The sequence below is a fragment of the Primulina tabacum genome, chromosome 8 (assembly GCF_025594145.1).
Source record: "Primulina tabacum isolate GXHZ01 chromosome 8, ASM2559414v2, whole genome shotgun sequence".
NCBI lineage: Eukaryota > Viridiplantae > Streptophyta > Magnoliopsida > Lamiales > Gesneriaceae > Primulina > Primulina tabacum.
This window is the reverse complement of record NC_134557.1, coordinates 39,954,486-39,976,169: the sequence shown is the minus strand read 5'-3', so window position 1 is coordinate 39,976,169 and position 21,684 is coordinate 39,954,486. Positions and strand designations below refer to the sequence as shown.

The following is a 21,684-nucleotide window of genomic DNA, read 5'->3' as shown; positions in this document are numbered from 1 at the left end:
TCAACCCAAAATATTTTTTAGTCATTCAACTTGCATATATTTTAATTGGTTTCTACGAAGGATTATTTCGAGTGTTTTCCGCTTGGTTTGAATACCAAACTCGATTTAATTCATCGGTGTTCAATATTTCAAGAACCGAGCTATTGTAGCTCAACGATTACCCCCTAATCGATCCCATCAGATGTGCATGAGTGGCCTGGCATGATGAGATGAGTCCGGATGACCGGGCCTGATAGGATGAGCTCGGGTAGCCTGACCTGCCCTAACTTGACTAGTTGGGATGAGCCCGAGTGGCCTAGCTTGGCCTTTGAGCACCCTTGATCGAGTAGGATGAACTCAGGTCAGATGATCTGCACACACTCAATAAGAAAATGTCAGTTGGGCGCCAGAATGGGTTCTGGCGTAGCCATTACGACGCTCAAGTCATTACATGCTTACTAAGTAGAGAGAATTTATTGAATGCTGTATAATGTAATATCTCATCTTTCAAATGAACGAACAAACCTAAGTATTTATAAAGGACAAAATGACATCAATTATACTACCTATACAATGTTCTCAACTAAACATCAACCCATACCCTATTATCTGACAACTGCCCATGCCCTGTCCGTTGTCAGTAGGCATGGTGATCCATACTGGTGTGCCTATCTCCTTGTGATTGGCCAAAGTGGGAAGGACCCTATCTGGAAAGATCTTTGCTGGTGATTAAGTGAGATGAAACCTAGTCGGGCGAGATGAACTCTGGTCGAGCGCGATGACCTTGGTCAGGTGACCTGAAAACCCTGGTCGGGCGAGATGACCCTGGTTGGGGGATTTGATCCTGGTCGGTGACCTGAACCCAAGTTGGGTGAGATGAATTCTGGTCGGGCGAAATGACCTTGGTCGAGGGAAATAAACCGTGGTCAAGGGTGAACTAAACCATGTTCATGCGCGGGATAACCTCTGGTCGGGCGAGATGACCTTGGTCGAGGGAAATAAACCTTGGTCAAGCGAGATGACCCTTTACTTACCCTGGCTAACTTTTACCCGGGCTTTACTCGATTTTCCCAGAGCAATTTGGAATTTTTTCCAATTAAGTTTTTTTCCTTTTCCAATCTAGTCTAAGAATGACCCGAACCTTTTCCAATACATGAGTGACCATAAAATGTGAAAATGATGTATAACAATGTATTGATTTTTCTTTAGCACATCAGCATTAAAATAAAAATAATTAAAATCGAAGAAAATGACTTTAAACAAGGCTTGACTTTAAAATTTCTAGGAATTCCATTTAAATTTTAATGAGTCGATATCAAACTTTGGGAAGGCCAAAGACGAAAAAAATAGAGCCTATTTATACACTCTATCATACAAAAATATAAATATAAATATAATCCAATAAAAATGCCAACCAACAAAAATACAAGGCAATGGTCTTCATCTATGATTTTTTTAACAAAACAAAAAACTAAAAATAACAAAATATTGGACTTGCAACAATCTAAACAAAAAGAAACAACCAAATGCTCTTCCTCTTTCTGGCAAAAATCAACAAACGTTCAGAAAAAATGATCTGCTATATCTCCGAGCTTCGACATCAACATCATCATCCGAACGTTCCCCTACATGTCAAGTACTGCAAGATTTTCTGTAGTTTTTTGGGTCCAATTCTTGTTTTTCTTCAAAACAAAATCTGTCCTCGCATTTTTTGCACTAACATTTTTCATGTAAAATTAGAATAGTTACGTCGAATGAAATATGATTGCTAACATGTTTTTCGTCATGCTCATGACTCCCTAGAGATCACTCATCATTCGGGTTGATGGTCATGTCCTTATATTCTTCTTTTTAGAACGTTTCAGTGTGTGATCATAGCCCGGACATTTGTGGCACCAAGTTATTTTGGTTTCCATTTGTGCTTCTCATTTTTTCATCATATGAATTCTCAACGAGCTCCTCGTCCACGTGAAAACGAAGAAAAAACGCGTCTTCAATCTAAACATTTCTATTATCTTTCATTAGAAAAGTCAGCATGCACATTAACTGTGTGCCATCATTTTACCCCTCATTAATGCTTCATGCTGTCATTCATTTATTTTGCCTGACATTTAAGAATTTTGAATACTTATCTTTCGTTTTCGAATTCTATAAAAAAAATTTGCTAAGATTTTATTGAGACGAGCCGATGGTTTATTCGGTTCATCATGGTTGCCAATTCTATTTTATCAATTCTTTTCACATTTCTTTGTCGTGGCCGGTTTTTCTAAATGACTTTAACAAATTTTGCATGTATATAGTTAATGTTACCAAGTCGGAGTCGTCCACACATATATATATATATATATATATATATATATATATATATATTGAACAATATCCAAAGCAACGACAAAATCCTCAAGATATTTAAGTTGCCAACTACAGCTTTGGTAGAGACAAAAATATATATATAATTTTTGTGGGTTTTTGTAGATTTATTTTCCAAATTTTAACTTGATCCGGGCACAAAGCACCCATACTTTTTCATTCAAATGGTTGAATAAAATAATTTTATTCATTATATAAATCATCTGTCACGCCCCGGGATGGGGGTTGGTTGACATCGGCGTTGCTCTCAAATTTTCATTCGAAAACAACAAGCCTCAGAAGTACAAAATTCAGAAACCAGTCTTTTATTCATAATACTGAATAATTCATTATCTGTTACAACTCAAATAACTAATGTTTTACAGCGAAAATGTAAAACTAGACATAACAGTGTCTTATCAAATGCAGCGAAAATAACATGAATAATAGCTGAGAACAGTAGTCTTCTTCACCAGCCTCAGAATTGATTCTGCTCTTCTTCTTCTAACTTTTCTTCCTCGTTCTTATCTGAGATGAGTTTGGTGGGTGAGTGATATGGTTGTCACTCAGTAAGCAGGGGCGGGAATAACTCCCAATTTTCGAAATCGTTTTCAACAGGACAGTAAAACAGTAATATGCAGAAAACTCTTATTTTCAGAACAGAAATCAGAATTCAGAAATCAGTAATCGGAAATCAGTATTCGGTATTCAGTAATCAGAATTTAACAAGTAAGCACTGAGCACGTTTGTGAATTTCATGGCTAAACTGATATCAGTCCCCTATATGTTCTCTCCTCTAAGGGGTGAGGCCAGTAATCAGTAATGTTCAGAATATATATTCCTACCATTAGTTCACTAAGTTTCAGTGCTTCAAAATCAGATATCAGAAATCAAGAATATACTTTGCTTTAAAACAGAAATCATCAAACGGGTTTCAAGATATTTATATATAAGCCCACTTACCGTAATTTGCTAGAGTTTTTCGGTTGAAGTCTGGAAATCTGCTTCCCTCGCTACTGGATTTTACAGCTTCGAAAAATGCACTCTTTTAGCTCTAATTTCAAGTGATAACTCAAGATTTTGGTAACATCAATTCAGAGATTGAGGGTGCTATTTATAGGCCAAAATCTGACATTTAGCCTTCCAATTAATGACCATAATCTGCCATTAACAGCCTTTATTCCATGTTAAATGCTTCAGTTACAAGTCCTGAGCAGAACCAGTAGCTATCTGCTTGAATCTCGCTACTGAACTCTTCTGCTGCTGGATTATGTCTGCTGGAAAATACCATATTCTGAAATATGAGTTGCTGCTGGAATTGATAGCTTCTACTGAAATCTGCTAGCTGCTGCTGCTGTGCTACTGCTGGAATTTCAGGGTCTCACATCATCAATAATATTAATCTTATAGACTTTTAAATGACTGTAATTAGATATTACTTCATTATTTTAAGAAAAAAAAAATATATTTTTGTGGGTTTTTATATTGTATTAGAAAGAAGAATATGCGTCGTGAATGCTCACTATTTATTTATTTATTTATAATTGGTTGATAATACTCAACTTTAAATTTTTTTAAGCCAACTCCTCCTGAATCTATTTCCCAAATTATAATCTAATCTAAAATCAAATCAAAATTCGTCTTTGAACCATATAAGACAAAAATTATGAAAAATTAACTTAAATGTATACTAGATAAATCATAATTTAAAAATTCTAAAAAATCATATAAAAAGTGGATGTTTCTTCCAATCTCAAAATTTGAAAAGAAATAAAAAGATAGGTAAATTTATTGACTTTGTTTATACTAAGAACAATATTGATTTCAAGATATAAATATAACCAAATACCAGGTAGAAATAATTATCATATTAAAGTTCTCATAAACAATTTTATACATGACTAAAACCTTAAGTTATAATCAAATTAAATGAAATTAATTTTTCATACTAGTCATTGTTTGGAAAAAATATGAAAGTTTCGAACATTTCTAACTTTAAAAGTTTTTATTATGTATTTCCAGATGACTTGCCAAATTTTATTCCAAGATATATTTTATGTCTATGTAATATTTCAGCCATGAATAAATGAATCAATGTCAGAATACTCCGACAAATGAGTTGCCATCTCTATTTTTAGCACTTTCTAAGCGTTAAAAGAAATTGTTAGCCAAAATGCTTAAATTGAAAATATGAAGACCATGGTTAAAAAACAGTGAACGAACAATCTCGTGTACGTGAAGACAAATCACTCAATGAGATATGTATATTATTGAAAGTACGAAAATTGTGTACATTAGAATAACAAGAAAACAATAAATCAAACTAAAGCATGTAACAAGTACAGTTTTAAGCACCCTAATGCCTCCACAAAATCCAGCAGTGGCGTAATTGTTAGCCAAAGTATTTAAATAAAAAAAATGAAGACCACGGATAAAGAACAGCGAACGACATCAATCTTGTGAATATAAATATATAGTCATTTGGCTTGTTCTAGGGTAGCAATGGCTTCGGAAAAAATTCTTTTGTCTGTGTTTTTTTAAAATTCTGTAATCTTTCTTGTTTCGTTCTGTAAAGCCATAATGGATGCAGAAGCATCTTACATTGCACGTCGGCGACTTTTGACTCTATTGAATGGTAATGGTCTTTCTTTTGCATACGAATTTCAAATCGATTATGGCGTGGCGTTTTGCCCACATGACTGTTTGATAAGCAACTTGATGCAATTTTCTTGAATAACAACCGGTACCATTCTAGTATCTAGGAAAATATAGGAAACTCCTTGGCCTCAGTCTTGGTGATCTAGAATAATAAGCTAAAGGGATGCATTCCAAAAAAGCGAGATGGCTGGAAAATCAGACGAGTTCATCGCATTGAAAAACGATCTTTATGTTTGTTTTCCAGAAGAAATCACGACGTTGAACAGCACTACCATTTTCTGTTTGCCTCACGTTTGGTAATTTGAGATAATAAATATGAAAATAAAGAATAAATTGGACACCGAGATTTACATGAAAAACCCTAAAAATGTTAGGGTAAAAACCACGTGTCAGATGAAAAGAATTCCACTATAATATTTTACGGTGTACAACCACCCACTTTGTTTCAAAATAGAACACACACTCTATTAATACAGGAGAACAAACAACTCACAAAAATTATAGAACTAAGCACTCAAATGATATAGGATGAGAGAAAACTCGAAAAAGTGATAATTTCAGAATGAGGGTGAGCTCTATTTATATAACTCTTTGTCTGTGTGAAAACGCGTATAAAAACGCGTGATTTCCGTCTGAATTTTTCTGCGGCTTATTTTGATAATCATATGCCCACTAAATGGATGCATTTATTGCCGTCAATGTTGACATTTGCCAACCTCCCAATTAATTGCCGACATTTTCGACGTTAGTGATGATGATAATAAATTTGTCGGAGACTTGCTTCAAAGTATTGAATACTTTCAAAGCCCGGAAATATTGAACAATGACAAGAATAAGTTGAGGGGTAGGGTCTCTAAAAGTGTGTGAACATTGCCAAGTTTGAAAATTTTTATGTTCTCTTCTAATTATTTTGATTCCAAGGATCCATAATGTAACCCTAATATGATGTCGAGGCTTGTGGTCGATGGCAAGAAAAACTGTTTCACGTAGGAGTTGGAGCAGAGATCGGAAAAAGAGTGCAAAGATGCCTTGAGTGAGGAGGTTGATTGCACCATAGTCAGACGCCGAAGTTCGAATGAGGGGAAAAGGCCAAAGCACACCAAAAAAAGAAACTCCATCTAAAAAACAAACCAGAAGTCGGAAGCTTCACCAAAAGTTAGCCTAAATCCGCTATATGTTACACTCCTTCCAATCCATTAGCACCAAAACCACTGCCACCAAAGACAAAACCAAATCCTATTATATCCAAGGTTACCTCTACAACAACACGTTCAAAAAGTCTGAAACCAGAGTCCTCACAATCACAACCACAAAAAGATCGCTAATCCGCCGAAAGTTCATCCACAAAACCGAAACATGCCTCATCAACCCCAGCTCCTAAATCAACAACAAATCCAAAGCCCGTTTCGCCTCATGTTTCGTCTTCATCGCCGCTTCCACAAAAAGTTTGCGCTTCACCACCTCCACCACAAAGTCCTAAACCAGAGCCCCAACAACCACCAAAGTTTGATAAGCCCCCAAAGGCTCAGTCCCCATCAACTTCGACAGCTAATCCCACACCAAAACCGAAGCCCGTTTCATCACCACCTGCACAAAGTCCTAAACCAGAGCCCTCACAACCACCACAGGCTGCGAAGCAACCAAATGCTCCTATTTCACTCACTTGTTATAGTGAAACCTCAAATCGTGCAACCACCACCGACTTATATCTTCTCTCCCACTCCAAGCCGGTCAAAATGTTGTCAGTCCACCAGCTACTGGTGTATCTTACACACCACCTCCACCACCTGATGTTTCACATGCTACCTCATGTTTCTCCCCACCACCACCTGTCAACTCACCTCCTCCTCCACCAGTGCATTCGCCTCCACCACCTCTTGTCTTCTCCCCTGCCTAAGCATTCTCCCCCACCGCCACTAGTCTACTCGCACCCTCCACCCTAGTTTAGTCACCTCCCCCTCCACCACTGTTGCCTCCGCCGCCAATGTACTCCCCACAACAACCAGTTTTCTCACCACATCCTCCAGTATACTCTTCTCCGCCGCCACATATTTTTTCTCCACCTCCTCATGTATACTCTCCCTCGTCTCCATCGGTTCAATCACCGCAACTATTAATCCAATCTCCCTATCCACCTCCACCTGCTCCAATTTTCAAACCAGTCATCCTCCCACCACACTTGAGTGCTAGTTATTCATCCCCATGTCACCCCAAATCCCAAGCTACTAAAATTCCTATCCTTTTATTTGTGACGATTACATAATGAGTTATTGTGTTACCACTTTTAGGTGAAAATCAGCTAGTTATTTTTTCATGTAGGATACATTTTGTGATTTAATTTGTGTTCTATGACTGAATTTTCATTAGGAGCGCTTGATAATTTCCGAGCATTTTTCCATTAAATTCCAATGATCATCATGCATCAACTTGCCAAGAACAATATATCAATTTTAATCCAGGGTTATTATTATTAAACTAGTATTTCATTCGTGGGATGCACCAAATATTGTTTTATGTAATCAGTAATTAAAATTAGTATATATCAATTGTTTGAATAATTATTTAAAAATTATTGAGATTATATAATGAGTATACTTAAATTTTAAATATTATTATAAAAAAATATTATATCAAAATATTTATGTCATTTGATATAACACTCAAATGATGATAAGAATATTTTGTCAATAAATTGATTTATTTATCTTGGTTAAATGAAACTGCTATTAATAAAAAAATAGAAAATAAATTTTAAAAAATCATATATTATTCTAATTATCAAAATTTTAAACAATAAATAAACATTTTTCAAAAATTCAATTTTTATGTTATTTATTTTATGGATAAATTTTGATTAAAAATATAATTATTTTTTTGGACATGTTAAAAATATTTATATTAAATTTCTATTAAAATACATATTTTGAAGTTTTATTAAGATAAATAATAATAATAATAATAATAATAATAATAATAACAACAAATTTACACACTCTTTTAAAAAGTTGAAAAACTTAATATTATATAAAATCTTTTATATTTTATTTAGGGTGATAGAGAGTGTTAAACATAAAATATATAAAAGTAACGTACAACTTAAAATCATAATCGAAATTAAATATAATGATATAATCAATTCAAACACTTAAATGTAGTTTATATTTTCAATGAACATCAAATTTAAATTTGAATTTTATAAAATATATTAAAAAGTATTCACAATTAATACCTATTTATTTTATATGCGGGTATGTAGGACCGAGCGCTTGTCGTTTTACTAAAACTATAACTGGTGGTAATGATGCAACTCAAATATTTTAATCTGCACACCAACTCAAGCACCACGGTTCGATCTCGCTACCAAGAAGATACAATTATTGCACTCAACAGTTTCTCATCCAATAATTGCACTTCTTGCAATCAATGAGAATCGAACCCGTGCCATTGGTTCTGATACCAATTGCAGGACCAAGCGCTTTCCGCTTTACCAAAAGGTATAGCTGGTGGTAATGGTGCAACTCAAATATTTTAAACTGCATAGCAGTTCAAGCACCACGGTTCGATCTCGCTACCACGACAATTATCGCATCCAACATGGTATATACTATCAATTAACTAATCAGAGTTTAAGCGCCAAATGTATTTTTGAATGATTTACTTCACATCTGATATTGAACATTACGCTCTTTTTTTATTTTTATTCCGATAGAAAATTGATTCTTTCAACGTGATGCAGAAATCAGATTGAATTATTTATAAAATTTATAATAACACCTAAATATATCATAGTAACACAAAAACATATCCCAAATTAAATGAATTGATATAATAAATGAAAAAATTTAGAATTAATTTATATTTTCAATAGAATTAAGTTTCAATTTAAATAAAGAAAATAAAAAACATATAATTCATAAATTACATTTGAATTCATATAAAAGTGAATTAAATTCGAATTTGAACGAAATGGTATAATCAATGTAAGTAATAATTGAAATTTATATTTTCAAATATCTTCAATTCACGTTTGAATTTTTTAAAAAAACACATAGAAGTCTTTATAAAAATATATCAATAAAAATTTCATAAAATTAGATTGTTAATTTGAACTTACTATTTTAGGTAAAAACTCAACTTTTATATATATATTAGTAAAAGATGCACATACATTGCATATGTTATTATTATTATTATTTTTAATTTGATCAAATAATACTAAACAATTAAAACGAAATTATTTTTTCAATTTAGAAGAGTTGTTTGATTTAAAAAGAAAGTTTTGTTTAAATTTTTTTATGTAAAATATGAAGAAACTTGAGTAAATTTTTAGTTGCTAAAGAGTGTAATTATGACACCAAAACATTTTGTATATGAATCATGAAAAACAATGGATTACAAAGTTTAAATATATATGTCAAACTCAATTTGTTACCTTATATGATACAGATTTTGAGCATAAAACAAAAAACATTTTTTTGAAGCGGTAACTTCGTCTCATGTGAAATAATGATAAACTTGTTGAACAAAACGGTGCCGTTCAGTCGAGCTTCATCGCCTTCAAGAACAAGTTGAAGCAACTTATCAGGGAAGGTATTTTAGTTTAATATATAATAGAATATCTAAAATATTAGAAACCCTATATTTCGGATCTTACTGCAGAGAACTCGAATCATTTTACAGAGAATCGAGGTACAACGATGACGGACAGTTCAGCGAAGCCTTCCCAGGCGGAAATAAAGCCCGAAGTTGAAGACACTGCCGCCGACGTACAGTCTAAACCTGCTGGCGGCAGCGGCGGAGGATGGGGCGGTTGGGGGTTTTCTACGTTTTCTTATCTCTCGGATCTTCAGAAAGCTGCTACTGTCGCCGCCGGAGAGATCTCTCGCAATGTACGTCTCCTTCCTTGCCAACCAATCATGTGAAGGAAATGTACCGCGGTCTTCCACTTCTTTACTTGCATTACTAACTGAGTAATTAGGTTGATTTAGTTTGTAAAATTACATGTTTGAAGTGAATGAGTTTAATATGTAGTCTGCAGCTGAAGCATTAGGTGGTAATCGGTCATCTTTTTGGTAATGTATTTGGTGTCGAAGGTTATTCTTTTCTTTTTTGATATGGTCAATTGACAGCAATAAATGTGGCAAGATGCTTTTGCAAACCCTGTATAATTTTCATTTTATGATTTTAATTGGAATTTTATGTTAGCATTATGATGGCTTTGGTATCAATTCGCTAGAATGGAGAGAAAATGGAAGAAACATACTGCCTTGATGTTGGTTCAAATTTTATGAAAATGTTGACATGGTTCAGTAAGTCCATCATTAAAGAATTTCTCACTGTGATCATTAGTAGTGCTGATTTGGATCACAGAAATGGCATCAAATTGTTCGTTTCTTTTCTTGGCCTAGTTCTCTCAGTTATGAATTATGAGACATATTTCGTAGAACATGCAGGTTTTTTTATTACCTGGATCAAATCTCTGAGTTTCTTTGGTGTATCATTTTGCTAAATGTTTGAGTCGTAAGGTATCTCAAATACAGGCTGTTGAGGTTGCTAGGACTGCAGCACAGAGCATTACTGATACTATGGCTGATGAACCTAAATCAGCTAACGAGTATAGTACAGAATCATCCTTGGTCGTAGATGAAAGTGATGAGGTGGACGAACTGCGCAAAAAAGCATTGGATAAACTAGAGAAAGCCAGTGAAGAAACTTTCCTTAGCCAGGTATGTCATGTGAAATAAAGGTGAGAAATTTATTGACTATCTTCACTTCAAAACCTACATGTCTCCCTTCCCTTTTCACATTCGCCTCTTTCTTTTGACATTTTTCCGTCATTCTAAATTATTTTTCCTTCATCAAATTGTGATGAACAAGAGTGTGTGCTTAGCCCAGATCCAACATCCAAAGGAGCATTTCTGAAAACTTTATACTCTCGGCTGTTTCAAGCACAAGAATAAGGGCCTTGGTTTATAATTAATTTATTTCCTTTATGTGTTGTAATTAGTATTCGAATAAACCGTGTGATATAGACATGGATTAAGTTTAAACAGTTTATATGGATAGGATTAGACAGTTATTTCATTAGTAGTTTGTTATGTAGAACTATTTGTATATTTTGGATGGTTATGGTATATAAAAATCTATCAGATTATTTCTTTAAAAAAGGTTTGAAGAAACTGCAAGTTTCTCTCTTTTTCGAGCCTCACTTCAATATTTACAGTAGTCGTCTTGGAAGAACAAGGAAAAATGCATGCTGGAAATTAATGATCATAACGCAAATAGGCCCATTACACGATCCATTTCACAATCACTTGACATAAATACTATCCATTATATATTCAGAGGTTTCATTTCCTTGTCTCATTTCATTTTCCAATTCATACATAAATATGATAATGCCAATGCAGGGCTTGAAGGCACTCGATACTTCAGTGGAATCTCTTACGACAGGAGCTTGGCAAGCTTTAGGAACAGCATGGAAAGGAGGAGCGAATTTAGTTAACAAGTATGTCAGTACAGTTTCTTATTTTGGAACATAAACACACATTTAGTAGTTACTATAAAAAACTTGAAAAACAAATAAAATGTAGTTTTTATAGTGATTAGCTGAGTTTGCGAGCTAGAGGATCATGGATCTTGAGAAGCTTGGCGGTTTAAAAGTTACCGCATTCAAATTTCAAGCTGAAGCATGTATCATGTTTCACTTCTCTCTATGCAGATTTGTTATGTTTTTTCAGTACGCATTAAAAATATATGTAAGGAATAGTATCATTAGTCTCAGTTTTGGAGTGAAACCCCAGTAGAAGATGGATGTGATCTCAGTATGGTTGCAGTGCTGTTAATATTTGATGGATGATATGCATACATTGAAAATTGAAAATGTTATATTTCCTGTTGTTGGTGTTACATGATGAAGCTGGCAGGTGTAGTGAGACACGCATCATGTTTTATGTGACAAACAACCGAAACATTTACTTTTGTGATCCTTAATTTTTGCTGTCTACTTTTCTAGGATTGAAAATTCAGCTTCCAACATTTCAGAGTCAATTCAACATGGTGGAGTTGCCGGACCAACTGGTACTGTTGCGCCATCTCTGTTGGAGGTTTGCACCAGTTTCTCTGTTCTTTTTCACTTTTTTCCAGAATTCTAACCCAATTTCTTGTCTTTCTTATATCATAGACGGGAAAAGTTTTGACAGCAAAGGGAATGCAAGTGCTTGAGCTAGTTGGAAAAGAAGCTATGGATCTTTTAATTTCAGAATCTGGGATCGATGTGGATAAACAAACCAAATTATCTGAGGGAAAGATAGATGAAGATCAACTGTTTGAAGAAGTTACTTTTGACAGATGCTTTTATATTTATGGAGGTCCAGAGCAATTGGAGGTATATGATTTGGAAATGTTGAATCAATTCATGTTTTTTTAATTGCTTGTTCCTAACTTCAAAGTTTGTTGCCTTGCAGGAGTTAGAAGCATTATCCAATCATTATGCACTATTATATAACCGAAGAAAGGGTAAGCTGTCCTCTGAACAAAAATCTATATATGATGGAAAGATTAAAGACATCCAGCACATTTTTGACATGGGTGTTGGACTTGATGGAGACCGTAATGAGTTTGGAAAAGGGAAGAAAATAGAGGATGGAAATATTGACAGTATTGACGAATTAAAGAATTTACATGAATCCAGTGTTCGCAAGGCTGCTGAATTAGCTGCAGGGTAAATTTTCCTTCATTATTCATTTTATTTTCTGTTATTCTCCTATTATTTAGCTTGTGGCAGGTGCAAACTCATCTACGATAACCTACTAAATTTTGTTGTTTTTTGTGGAGAAAAGAATCTTGTGATCCGCGATGATTTGTGTTCAATGACTTTAATTTAGTTGAACCACAAAGATTTCATTTTCATGTATATTATCTCTTTGCCTATGGGCCTTTTTGTTTTCATGATGCAAATTCTCATAGGGTTGCTGAACTGGTGTTATTCCAGCAATTGTTATTTAAAGTTTGGCATATTCTAGTGTAAAATTGATATCTTTCTTTTGCTTCCGTTTGTTCTTTTCCCTGGCTCTTATATTCATCCTGCATACATTGTTTCAGAATCTTGTGAACAGGATCCCAATCTATGGAATTAAAACTGCTTCTGTATTTAATAATCTATTGTAGCTTCACAAGTGCTTTGGCTGGCCTGGCTCCAAATGACATAATTCAAAGAACTTCTGGGAGGCTTGATTCTCTTCATTCAGAGGGTGTTCATGTACGTAGAGGAGTTGAACTAGTAAGCAAGTTCTTTGGTTTTTTAAACACGTCAAGTGTGATTGATGCAAAACCTTTTGCTTTTCGTATCAGAGACTTTCTGAGATGTGCTGTTTTGCTGTAACTCAACTGCTGATGCTTGGGAAGTCTATTATATCTAATGCAAACAAAGTGCAAGATCAAGAGATTAGTGAGGAAACAGTAAAGATAGATTGGCCTGAAGATTCTTTTGAAAGAGCCAAGATAATCTGAGTGAGGACAGAATCTATGACAGGAAATATTGAAGCAGTTTTCCACAGTTTTGTTACTGGTAAATTTTATCCTAGATTTCTTCATGATGCTTGTCGTTCTGTAGCATCACAAAAAAATCATAAGTTCGCGGCCCTCGTAACCAAAAAAAACACTGTAATCATTTTGATATGAACTTCATTGCTCAGGCATATCAGACGTAACAGAGGCCTATTTGGCAGCTATTAAAAGTGCTACTGCTAATTCACAAGAAATTGTTCCTAAGAACTCTATCCAGCAGAAGGCCAGTGCATTTACCGAACATCTCCGGACTGATCATAGCATGGCTGTGGGGAAAATGCAGGATGGTATGCGATACTTGGCTTATGTCGTTCTCTCATCATCTATGCCTGCTGCTTGAAACGTGAGAATTTTAATTTGTGAATATTTCTTTCCGTTTAGTGCTTATCTGACCCATCTCCCTTTTTACATAAAACGCTATCACTTGATCTCTTTTCTGTTTTTTTTTTTTTTTTTGCTGTACATTTTCCCGATGTTTTATACAAGGGAAGAACTCACATTTGTGGATAGTTTATTATGATAAAAAAAAAGAAGATAATACAGTTTATTTCTTGAGAAGTATATTTCTGTTGGAGTTTGGGGAGAATTGTTCTCAGAAAAGTTACTTCAATATTGTTGGTTCATTAAAAATATTTCATGTTAGTATATCACCACGGATATCTCACCTTCGAGTATTCCATGGAATAGATCACCAGAATGGCCATTCTTGATTAGATTTACATTGTTAAATTCACTAGTGGCTTGGAGAATCTGCTGATATGTAAATGCATCACCAAGACTCGAAAAGTTCAGTGATGCTCCAAGAGGTGGAGGACTTTCACCTGATAGAACAGGCCCCACACTAATACCTCGTTGGTTTGTTGTGTCCCTCTTCCGAGTGCATAATCAGAAGCATGATGATAGATAGTACAAACGCAATGATCCCAACACCTCCAAAAATAAAAGCAAAAATCACAACTGATTTGTGGCTCTTTTTCTTGGATTGGGGAGGTCGTCTGATATTTGGTTCTCAAAAATTATCAAATACCAGGTTCTTGTCGGCACAGAATGAGGCACGTTCTGTTACATTCCTCTGACCAGTCATACTCTTTAGGCAATTCCTAATTAAAGATGTGTTGCCACGAGCATATACTGGAACTGGACCCTCGACATGTCGATAAATCTGAACCTCCTAACTGAAGGAGTAAGATTCCCATAGAACATATTGTTGGAAATGTTAAATACTGCCACACTAGCGTTGGGAGTTGAACCGGCATCGGGTAGCACACCAGTAAAATTATTCACAGACACATCAAGAGAAATGGCAACGAGAGAATTGACCACAACACATTCGGAAAATTGGCATTATCCCTTCGTGCCGACCCGAGCTGAACTCTTGAATGTTTGAGCTTGACTTGTTTATAATCGAGACGAGCTCGAGCTTTATTTAACAAATATATTCATGGTTCACGAGGTTATTCAAGCTTTTATCGAACTTAAACGAGCTCAATAAATATAAATTGTACATTTAAATATTCATTAAATTCATTAAAAGATAAATTATACATTTAGAAAAAAATATATAATATTCTTATTAAAATTTAATATATTTTTCTATATGTTTCATAATTAATGTGAAATCAATAAATTAAATGTCAAAATTATTATTTTTCATCTAAGATATTACTTATGAATTTACTAACGAACATGTTCACAAGCTAACGAGCCGAATATTGTAGAGCTTGAACTTGGTTTGTTTATCTTAACGAACCTCATAATCGAGCTTCGAATAGCTCACAAACGGTTTGATTCATTTATATTATTAGTTATAATCATTATGACTCAAAACCACAAACTGCAAACGAGTCAACCATGTTACCAGGTATCGGTCCTGATAAAGAATCGTTCCCAAGCAGAATTCGATGCAAACTTCTCAAATCCGCAGGCACGGGCCCTGATAGCATATTGGAGCCAAGATCAAGGTCAACTAGACTTGTTAGATCACCCAGTTGGGCGGGAACAGAAGACCAAAAACAGTTACCTGAAAGATTCAAGAACTGCAACCTAGACAATGTCCCAATGCTTGGTGGTATCGCCCCAGACAAGGAACTAAAAGACATATCAATTAAAGTAAGGTTCCCAAGAGTAACAAAAGTCTCTGGAATTGAAACTTTAGTTCGTTCTTCGAGAGATCAAGCTCAGATAGCCCAAACAACCGACCTAAATTCAGAGGAACCGTGCCAGTAAGATTATTACCAAACAAATGCAATTCAACTAAGCTACTCAAAATTCCAAGACTCGATGAAATAGAACCATTGATCAAACAAGAACTAAGATCAAGTACACGAAGAGAGGCAACTTGCCATCTGAACCATTCAGGGATCGCCCCGGAAGCGCCAAACTCGAGGCATTAAAGGAAGATAAAAGTGTCAAATTTCGAAGTGCATCCACTGAAAATTGAGGGTTTTGACCTCTCCTCCTTGTTCTCCTGAACCCTGAACATTGATCCCTGTAACCCTGCCATTGTTGCACCATATACCCGCCCATTGATTACACGTAGGGCCGGACCTTTTATGAGGTCAAGGAGACCATCGTCTCATGGCCCGGTCCTTGATAGGGTCCAACATATATAATTTGAGTTGATGATCTACTGAAATAATTTTTTTTAGCCTAATATTAAAGAAAAAAAGAGTAATTTGAATATTTTTTGTTTTTAACTGATCAAACTCGATCTTTTTTTCAAGTACGGGTTGAACAATTTAAACAATATCAATAGACTTTGGGGCATTTGTTGAGTTTGCTGAAGTTAACGAGTTAGCCTTTAACTAGCTTGATGAAGTATTTTATAGAACTTCAACAATTTTTTAAGATGCTACAACATTTGGCAAAACTGAATGATTTATTCTCAAATACTTATATTGCCTATAAAATTTTGTTAATTATCATAGTAACAGTTGCATAAGCAAAAAGAAACTGATCGAAGTTGAAATTAATAAACACTAATCTTCGATCAGTAATATAAAGAAATATACTAAATGCACTAGTTATATTGTTGATTGACAAAGAAATGATCCGAAAACTGGATTATACAAATTTGATATATATATTTTTCTCTAAAATAGCTAGACGATTATTATTTATGCAATTATTTCAAATATTTATTAATTTGTTTTTTATGTAATATATTGTTTCTTGTGTATTTATGTATTATTTATTGTATTTATTATTTGCTAACTGAATTTTAGCATTATTTTTACCAACAAGAGAACTCATTTTTAAATTTTCGCTTCAGGCCCATCGAACACATGTACGGCTCTGATTACACGGGTCAGATTTTAGAGGCCACTCTTTGCCCCTCAACCCTAAAGACGATCTCAACTAAAGCAAAGCCAATCTTTCTTGCCTAGAAACCAGTAATTGTTGCGATAACGTGCAACCAGACAACAAGAAAACTAGAACTAAACTTACAAACACTACCCTTCTCCACTGATGCATCATATCTTCTGGAACTTCATTGAACTTTCACGAAAAAATTCACTCACTCTCGTACATATTCATATACACGAGGAACAAAAGCTTTAAATCGCACAATCAAAGGACCTCTTCCGTGCATTTACTATGTTGCCTGGAAATTAGACATGAAAAATATAAATAAACAAAGCAGGAAAGGAAAGAAAAAGAAAAGAACTTTATTTCTGGGGCACTTACGTTTACAACCATGAATCAAACGAATCACAATCCGTAATTTGAACTCTTTCTTAAATCTCTACCCTTCCGTTCTTGAGGGAAAAACTAAAAATCCAAATAAAAAAAAGTATACATTTAAATGATTTTACTATTATTTTTTTTGCTTATTTAGTATAAAATTGATTATCATAGTTATTTTTATTATTATTAACTTATTAAATAAAATATAATTATTTTATTATTATTATTGATAGTAGTAGTATAGTAAAACAAATTTAGCATTATCATCATTATTATTATAATTAATTCTAATAAAAAATGAAAGTATATGTAAATTAATTTTATAGTGTATTATTTTATGATATTACACATTTTGTTATTCAATTGTAATTTTAAAAAAATTATTATCACCTTTTTATTTTGTGTGGCCTATTGAATTTTTTTTAGGAATGGACAGTGTGTTGGTGCTTTCATTCGAAGGTGGTAACGTTATTATAGGACATCACACTATAAAATATAATATCACTGCGTTGAGAACAATACGAATACCAAGATCTAATAATTTTAATGAAATGAAAGAAATAGTGTACCGTCTGACAAATATTGAAAGTTCAAAATTTAAATTAAAATTATCAACGAAATATTCCTACATCGATAGGAGATATGAAACATGAGTTATAGAATCATATCATGTCTCATAATCATATCTCATGCTATAATTTTCAACCAATTCACTGTCAACAATCAGATTATGACGATTTTCCCACGCATCCACCATTGGTCTATAATGTTTTACCCAATCATAATTTTTGCGCCCCCGCCTTGAGCATTCATGTAACTGATCTCATCAAATGCTGGTATTGGAATGTTTTGTGGCATCCCAAATTGCCGAAGAACTCGATTTGGACGATGCATCTCGACAATGTGAAAACATATCAGTTGGCACACACTTCGCCAGAGAGTGTGATGTCTACATTCTAAGGGCAATGACAAAACATCCACAGCTTCAAGGTCGTATACGAGCCATTTAAACTACAATTAATAAATAAAAGGAATAGTGTACAAAAGTGATAATATCTGACATATTTTAAATTTTATATTTTAAACAATGTAAATTACTGACCATCTCCCATTTTGTCAAGTACATCACGAATGATCCGCACATAGTGTGTAGGTGTATGTGTCCATATGAACACATTACTCCATCTGCATATACATTAAGTTAGTAAGGCTTTAAAATAAAGATGAATTTATTAATTTTATATCATATGTTGTAATTATTACCTTGTTCCATATGGTGGAATTGGAAGAATATTATTACCGCTATTTTGATTTTCATGTCGCATGATTATGTTGTATCCTAAGCGGTCAGGACATAGAGGAGTCATTCTAGACCATGTCCAAATCTATAAAACAATTGAGTTTAATAAATGTGCACCAAAGAATAGTATATATTCAAATAAAAAATGTAATAAACATACATGTAAAATGTATAAAAGATCGGCGATTTCTTGTTTCCTTGATCTAGATGCATGACACAACTCGTGATATAAATATGCAAGTACAACGCTTGCCCAACTATAACTACAAACCTTATGCAAATCTTGCAAAAAATGTAAGTACAATAATTTGACCGCACAACCTTCAGAATCAGGTAGCATACAACCACCAATAACCATCAGCGTAACACATTGGGAGTATTGTGCGACTTCTATGTCTGTACTATTTTCATCAATTACCGTTTGTGTACAGTGTAAGTACAAAGTAGTCAACTTTAAACTATTTGATATGAAGTTTGTCTGTAATGGCACAAAATCTAACCAATCATAACAGTAACTCTGTCATACAGTAAACTTGCTGGATACATCAGTCCCGATGATAGGGTCACCGTCAGCATAAGCCCCCAAATTATCGCAACATCTTGTAGTGTGATTGTTGCCTCGCCAATTCAAAGGTGGAAAGTATGAGTTTCTCGGCGCCATCTTTCGACATGAGCAGTTATCAAATGATTATCGTAAACAAAATCACCGCAGCAGAGGATGCCGTAAAAACCCATTTCATGTAGACATAACCAAACATGATAGTGTATTAAATCAATTTTCCACAATTTTCAAATTAAATTATCTGATCTACGTACTCTTAGAGTATTATCCAAATTGTTAAGTGTAAAAAAACTAGATATATGTGTTCGTTGCTGATAAAAAACAGTACCATCAACAAGTCCGGCATGTAATGACATCCTATAATTAATAACAAGAATAATATATCATTATCTAGCACAATATTCTCTAAAAATAATAACTACAAAATCAATTAACAAAACAATTATAATTTATAAACATTAACTACAAGTAATAACTAAAAAATCACGTAATAATTAAAATTATAAAAAAAATAAATAACACTACAAAATTAGTATAACATAAATAATAATTTCATTTAAAAATTTAATATTTAACATAAATAATTTATATTAGTATACATACTTTAATATAAGTTGGAACAAAAATGTATTTGCGAAAACAAAAAAAAAAAACAAATTAATAAAAATTTGCAGGAATTGAAAAAATAAATTCTAACATTTACAAAAACTTACCGATGAAAAATATTAAAAAAGATGAATGAAGTGAGACAATTAAGCATTCAATTTATACAGAAAAATATATGATATTATAATGAATTCGAAATTATTAAAGCTATATTATTTCAGCTTTTAATGCATATGCTTGTTGCAGCTTTTAATGCATGTGATGAGACGTGCAACTTTGAAATAATTAAAGCAAGTCACTCGTATTATTATTATTTTTTTTAAAAAAAGGAAAATACTAGTCACCCCTATTTAATTGTGTGACTTACTTTTAAAAAAAAAATTATTAAGCAAGTCACGCCATCTGACTTGTATTTAAAAAAAAAAAATTATAAGTCACGCTTCGTGAAGATTTTTTCTTTTTTTATTTTATTAAACTATTATAAAATTTGCAATAAACGGTTAAAAAGCCCATGGGTTCACAAAAAATTCAAGAAGTTATTAGTTTTAGGTGGGATTGAGAAAAATGGAGTGCTCGCGCAAGCTGAATACTGTTTTATATCCCAACAAATGTTTTTTTTATCGCTGTATTATATTTTAATCCCAATATATCTTTTTTAAATATTTTAAAATGCATTATATATCGGTTATTTTTTTTAGGCCAATGCTGTTCTTGCAAACTAAGTTCTAATCGGCGATAAATTTATTATCTGAAGCATTTATTCTTGATTTCCAGCTAATATGAGTCGGTTGGGTTCAAGTCATAAATTATTTGTAACATATTAGGATCCTTTTGAATATGTTTCGCAAAATCTAAATTAAATAAGTGTTTTAATTAAAGTGGTGAAATTTTGATTTTGATATTATGGTGGCCAATGAGTGCAAAACATGTTCATAAAAAGTAGATATTTTACGAGAAAGTTTCACGAATTTATGTCTGTGACATGGATCAAAACGATTTATATTTGCAATAAAAAATAATACTTTTTGGTTGTTGAATGATAATGAAGTAGTGGCTTGAGATATGAGATCACGGCATGTGGTGGGTTGCCTTACCAATTATCTATGAAAGAGCATTAATTGTCACACATAAATCACATTTCACAAGCTTGAAATATCATATATTCCGAAATCAATTCAACAACAAAACATTCGAACAATAACCTATTCCTTTTCAAATAAAATTTTTGGCTAAGAAGCAAGCCAAGCAACATCGAATTCTGAACAACACTCGACCCTTAAGATGGGAGAGTTTATCCTTAACATATCTTCGAGAAGACAATTTTTTTCGTGCAGTTTTAAAAAATTGAGTTTTTCTTTCACATATTCCCTACAACAAAAAATGTTACTATATTCTTTGAAATCAAACATTTTTGTTGAAAATATGAAAAATATTTGTGTTAAAAATTATAATGTTGAATATTGAAAATTAGGTGTTGAATATTGAAAATTAGTGTGTGATGATGTATGTAATGATGAAATTGTTTTTGGATTGTTTTCTAAAGAAATCCTATAAATAGGTCTCCATTTGTAAAGATTTGATACAATTGAGTAGAGAGAAAAATATTATAAAGTGTGTAGTTTGGTAAATTTTGAGAGTTTGAGATTTTTACTTTTTACCATAAATTTTTACTTTTTCACAACACGTTATCAGCACGAAGCTCTAAAAGTCCTCCATACTTTTCCAAGTTCCAAACAGAAGAAAAATGTAACAAAAGTAATAATATTTATTTTACTGTTATTTATTTATTGTGTATATATTTAATATATAATATAATGTTATTATTAGAAATAATAAAAATAAATTTTTCAAAAATTTGTTATAAATCCTGGGAGGATGTTAAGACGACATCCCACACTCCCGGTAAGGGATACGACAAGTATAAAAGTCTATAAGGTTTTTAAACAAAATAACTTATGACACTTTATTATAATAA

The 21,684-nt window shown here is 33.3% G+C and overlaps 1 protein-coding gene, 1 long non-coding RNA gene and 1 pseudogene across 2 annotated transcripts; 1 reads left to right on the top strand and 2 right to left on the bottom strand.

The window, feature by feature from the left end:
* The first annotated feature begins 9,582 nt into the window (after positions 1–9,582).
* LOC142554137 (uncharacterized) lies at positions 9,583–14,041 on the top strand. The gene is made up of 9 exons (XM_075664786.1): positions 9,583–9,875; positions 10,527–10,712; positions 11,397–11,494; positions 12,002–12,092; positions 12,170–12,373; positions 12,453–12,709; positions 13,156–13,246; positions 13,339–13,555; positions 13,683–14,041. The coding sequence occupies exons 1-8, from the start codon at positions 9,684–9,686 to the stop codon at positions 13,495–13,497; spliced, it is 1,278 nt and encodes a 425-aa protein (XP_075520901.1). The 5' UTR covers positions 9,583–9,683; the 3' UTR covers positions 13,498–13,555; positions 13,683–14,041.
* Positions 14,042–14,186: 145 nt separating this feature from the next.
* LOC142554778 (putative LRR receptor-like serine/threonine-protein kinase At2g16250) lies at positions 14,187–16,831 on the bottom strand (annotated as a pseudogene).
* Positions 16,832–18,122: 1,291 nt separating this feature from the next.
* LOC142552550 (uncharacterized) lies at positions 18,123–19,355 on the bottom strand. Its single transcript, XR_012821838.1, has 3 exons — positions 18,702–19,355; positions 18,505–18,626; positions 18,123–18,426 (listed from the first exon to the last, which is right to left on the bottom strand). It is a non-coding gene; the product is annotated as an uncharacterized LOC142552550 (long non-coding RNA).
* Positions 19,356–21,684: the final 2,329 nt, after the last annotated feature.

Excerpts from the sequence above, each read along its gene's own strand:
- LOC142554137 (XM_075664786.1), top strand. The coding sequence starts at position 9,684 with ATGACGGACAGTTCAGCGAAGCCTTCCCAGGCGGAAATAAAGCCCGAA. Across the intron at positions 10,713-11,396 it reads AAGAAACTTTCCTTAGCCAG|GGCTTGAAGGCACTCGATAC; the intron begins GTATGTCATGTG and ends ATGCCAATGCAG. Across the intron at positions 12,374-12,452 it reads GAGGTCCAGAGCAATTGGAG|GAGTTAGAAGCATTATCCAA; the intron begins GTATATGATTTG and ends GTTGCCTTGCAG.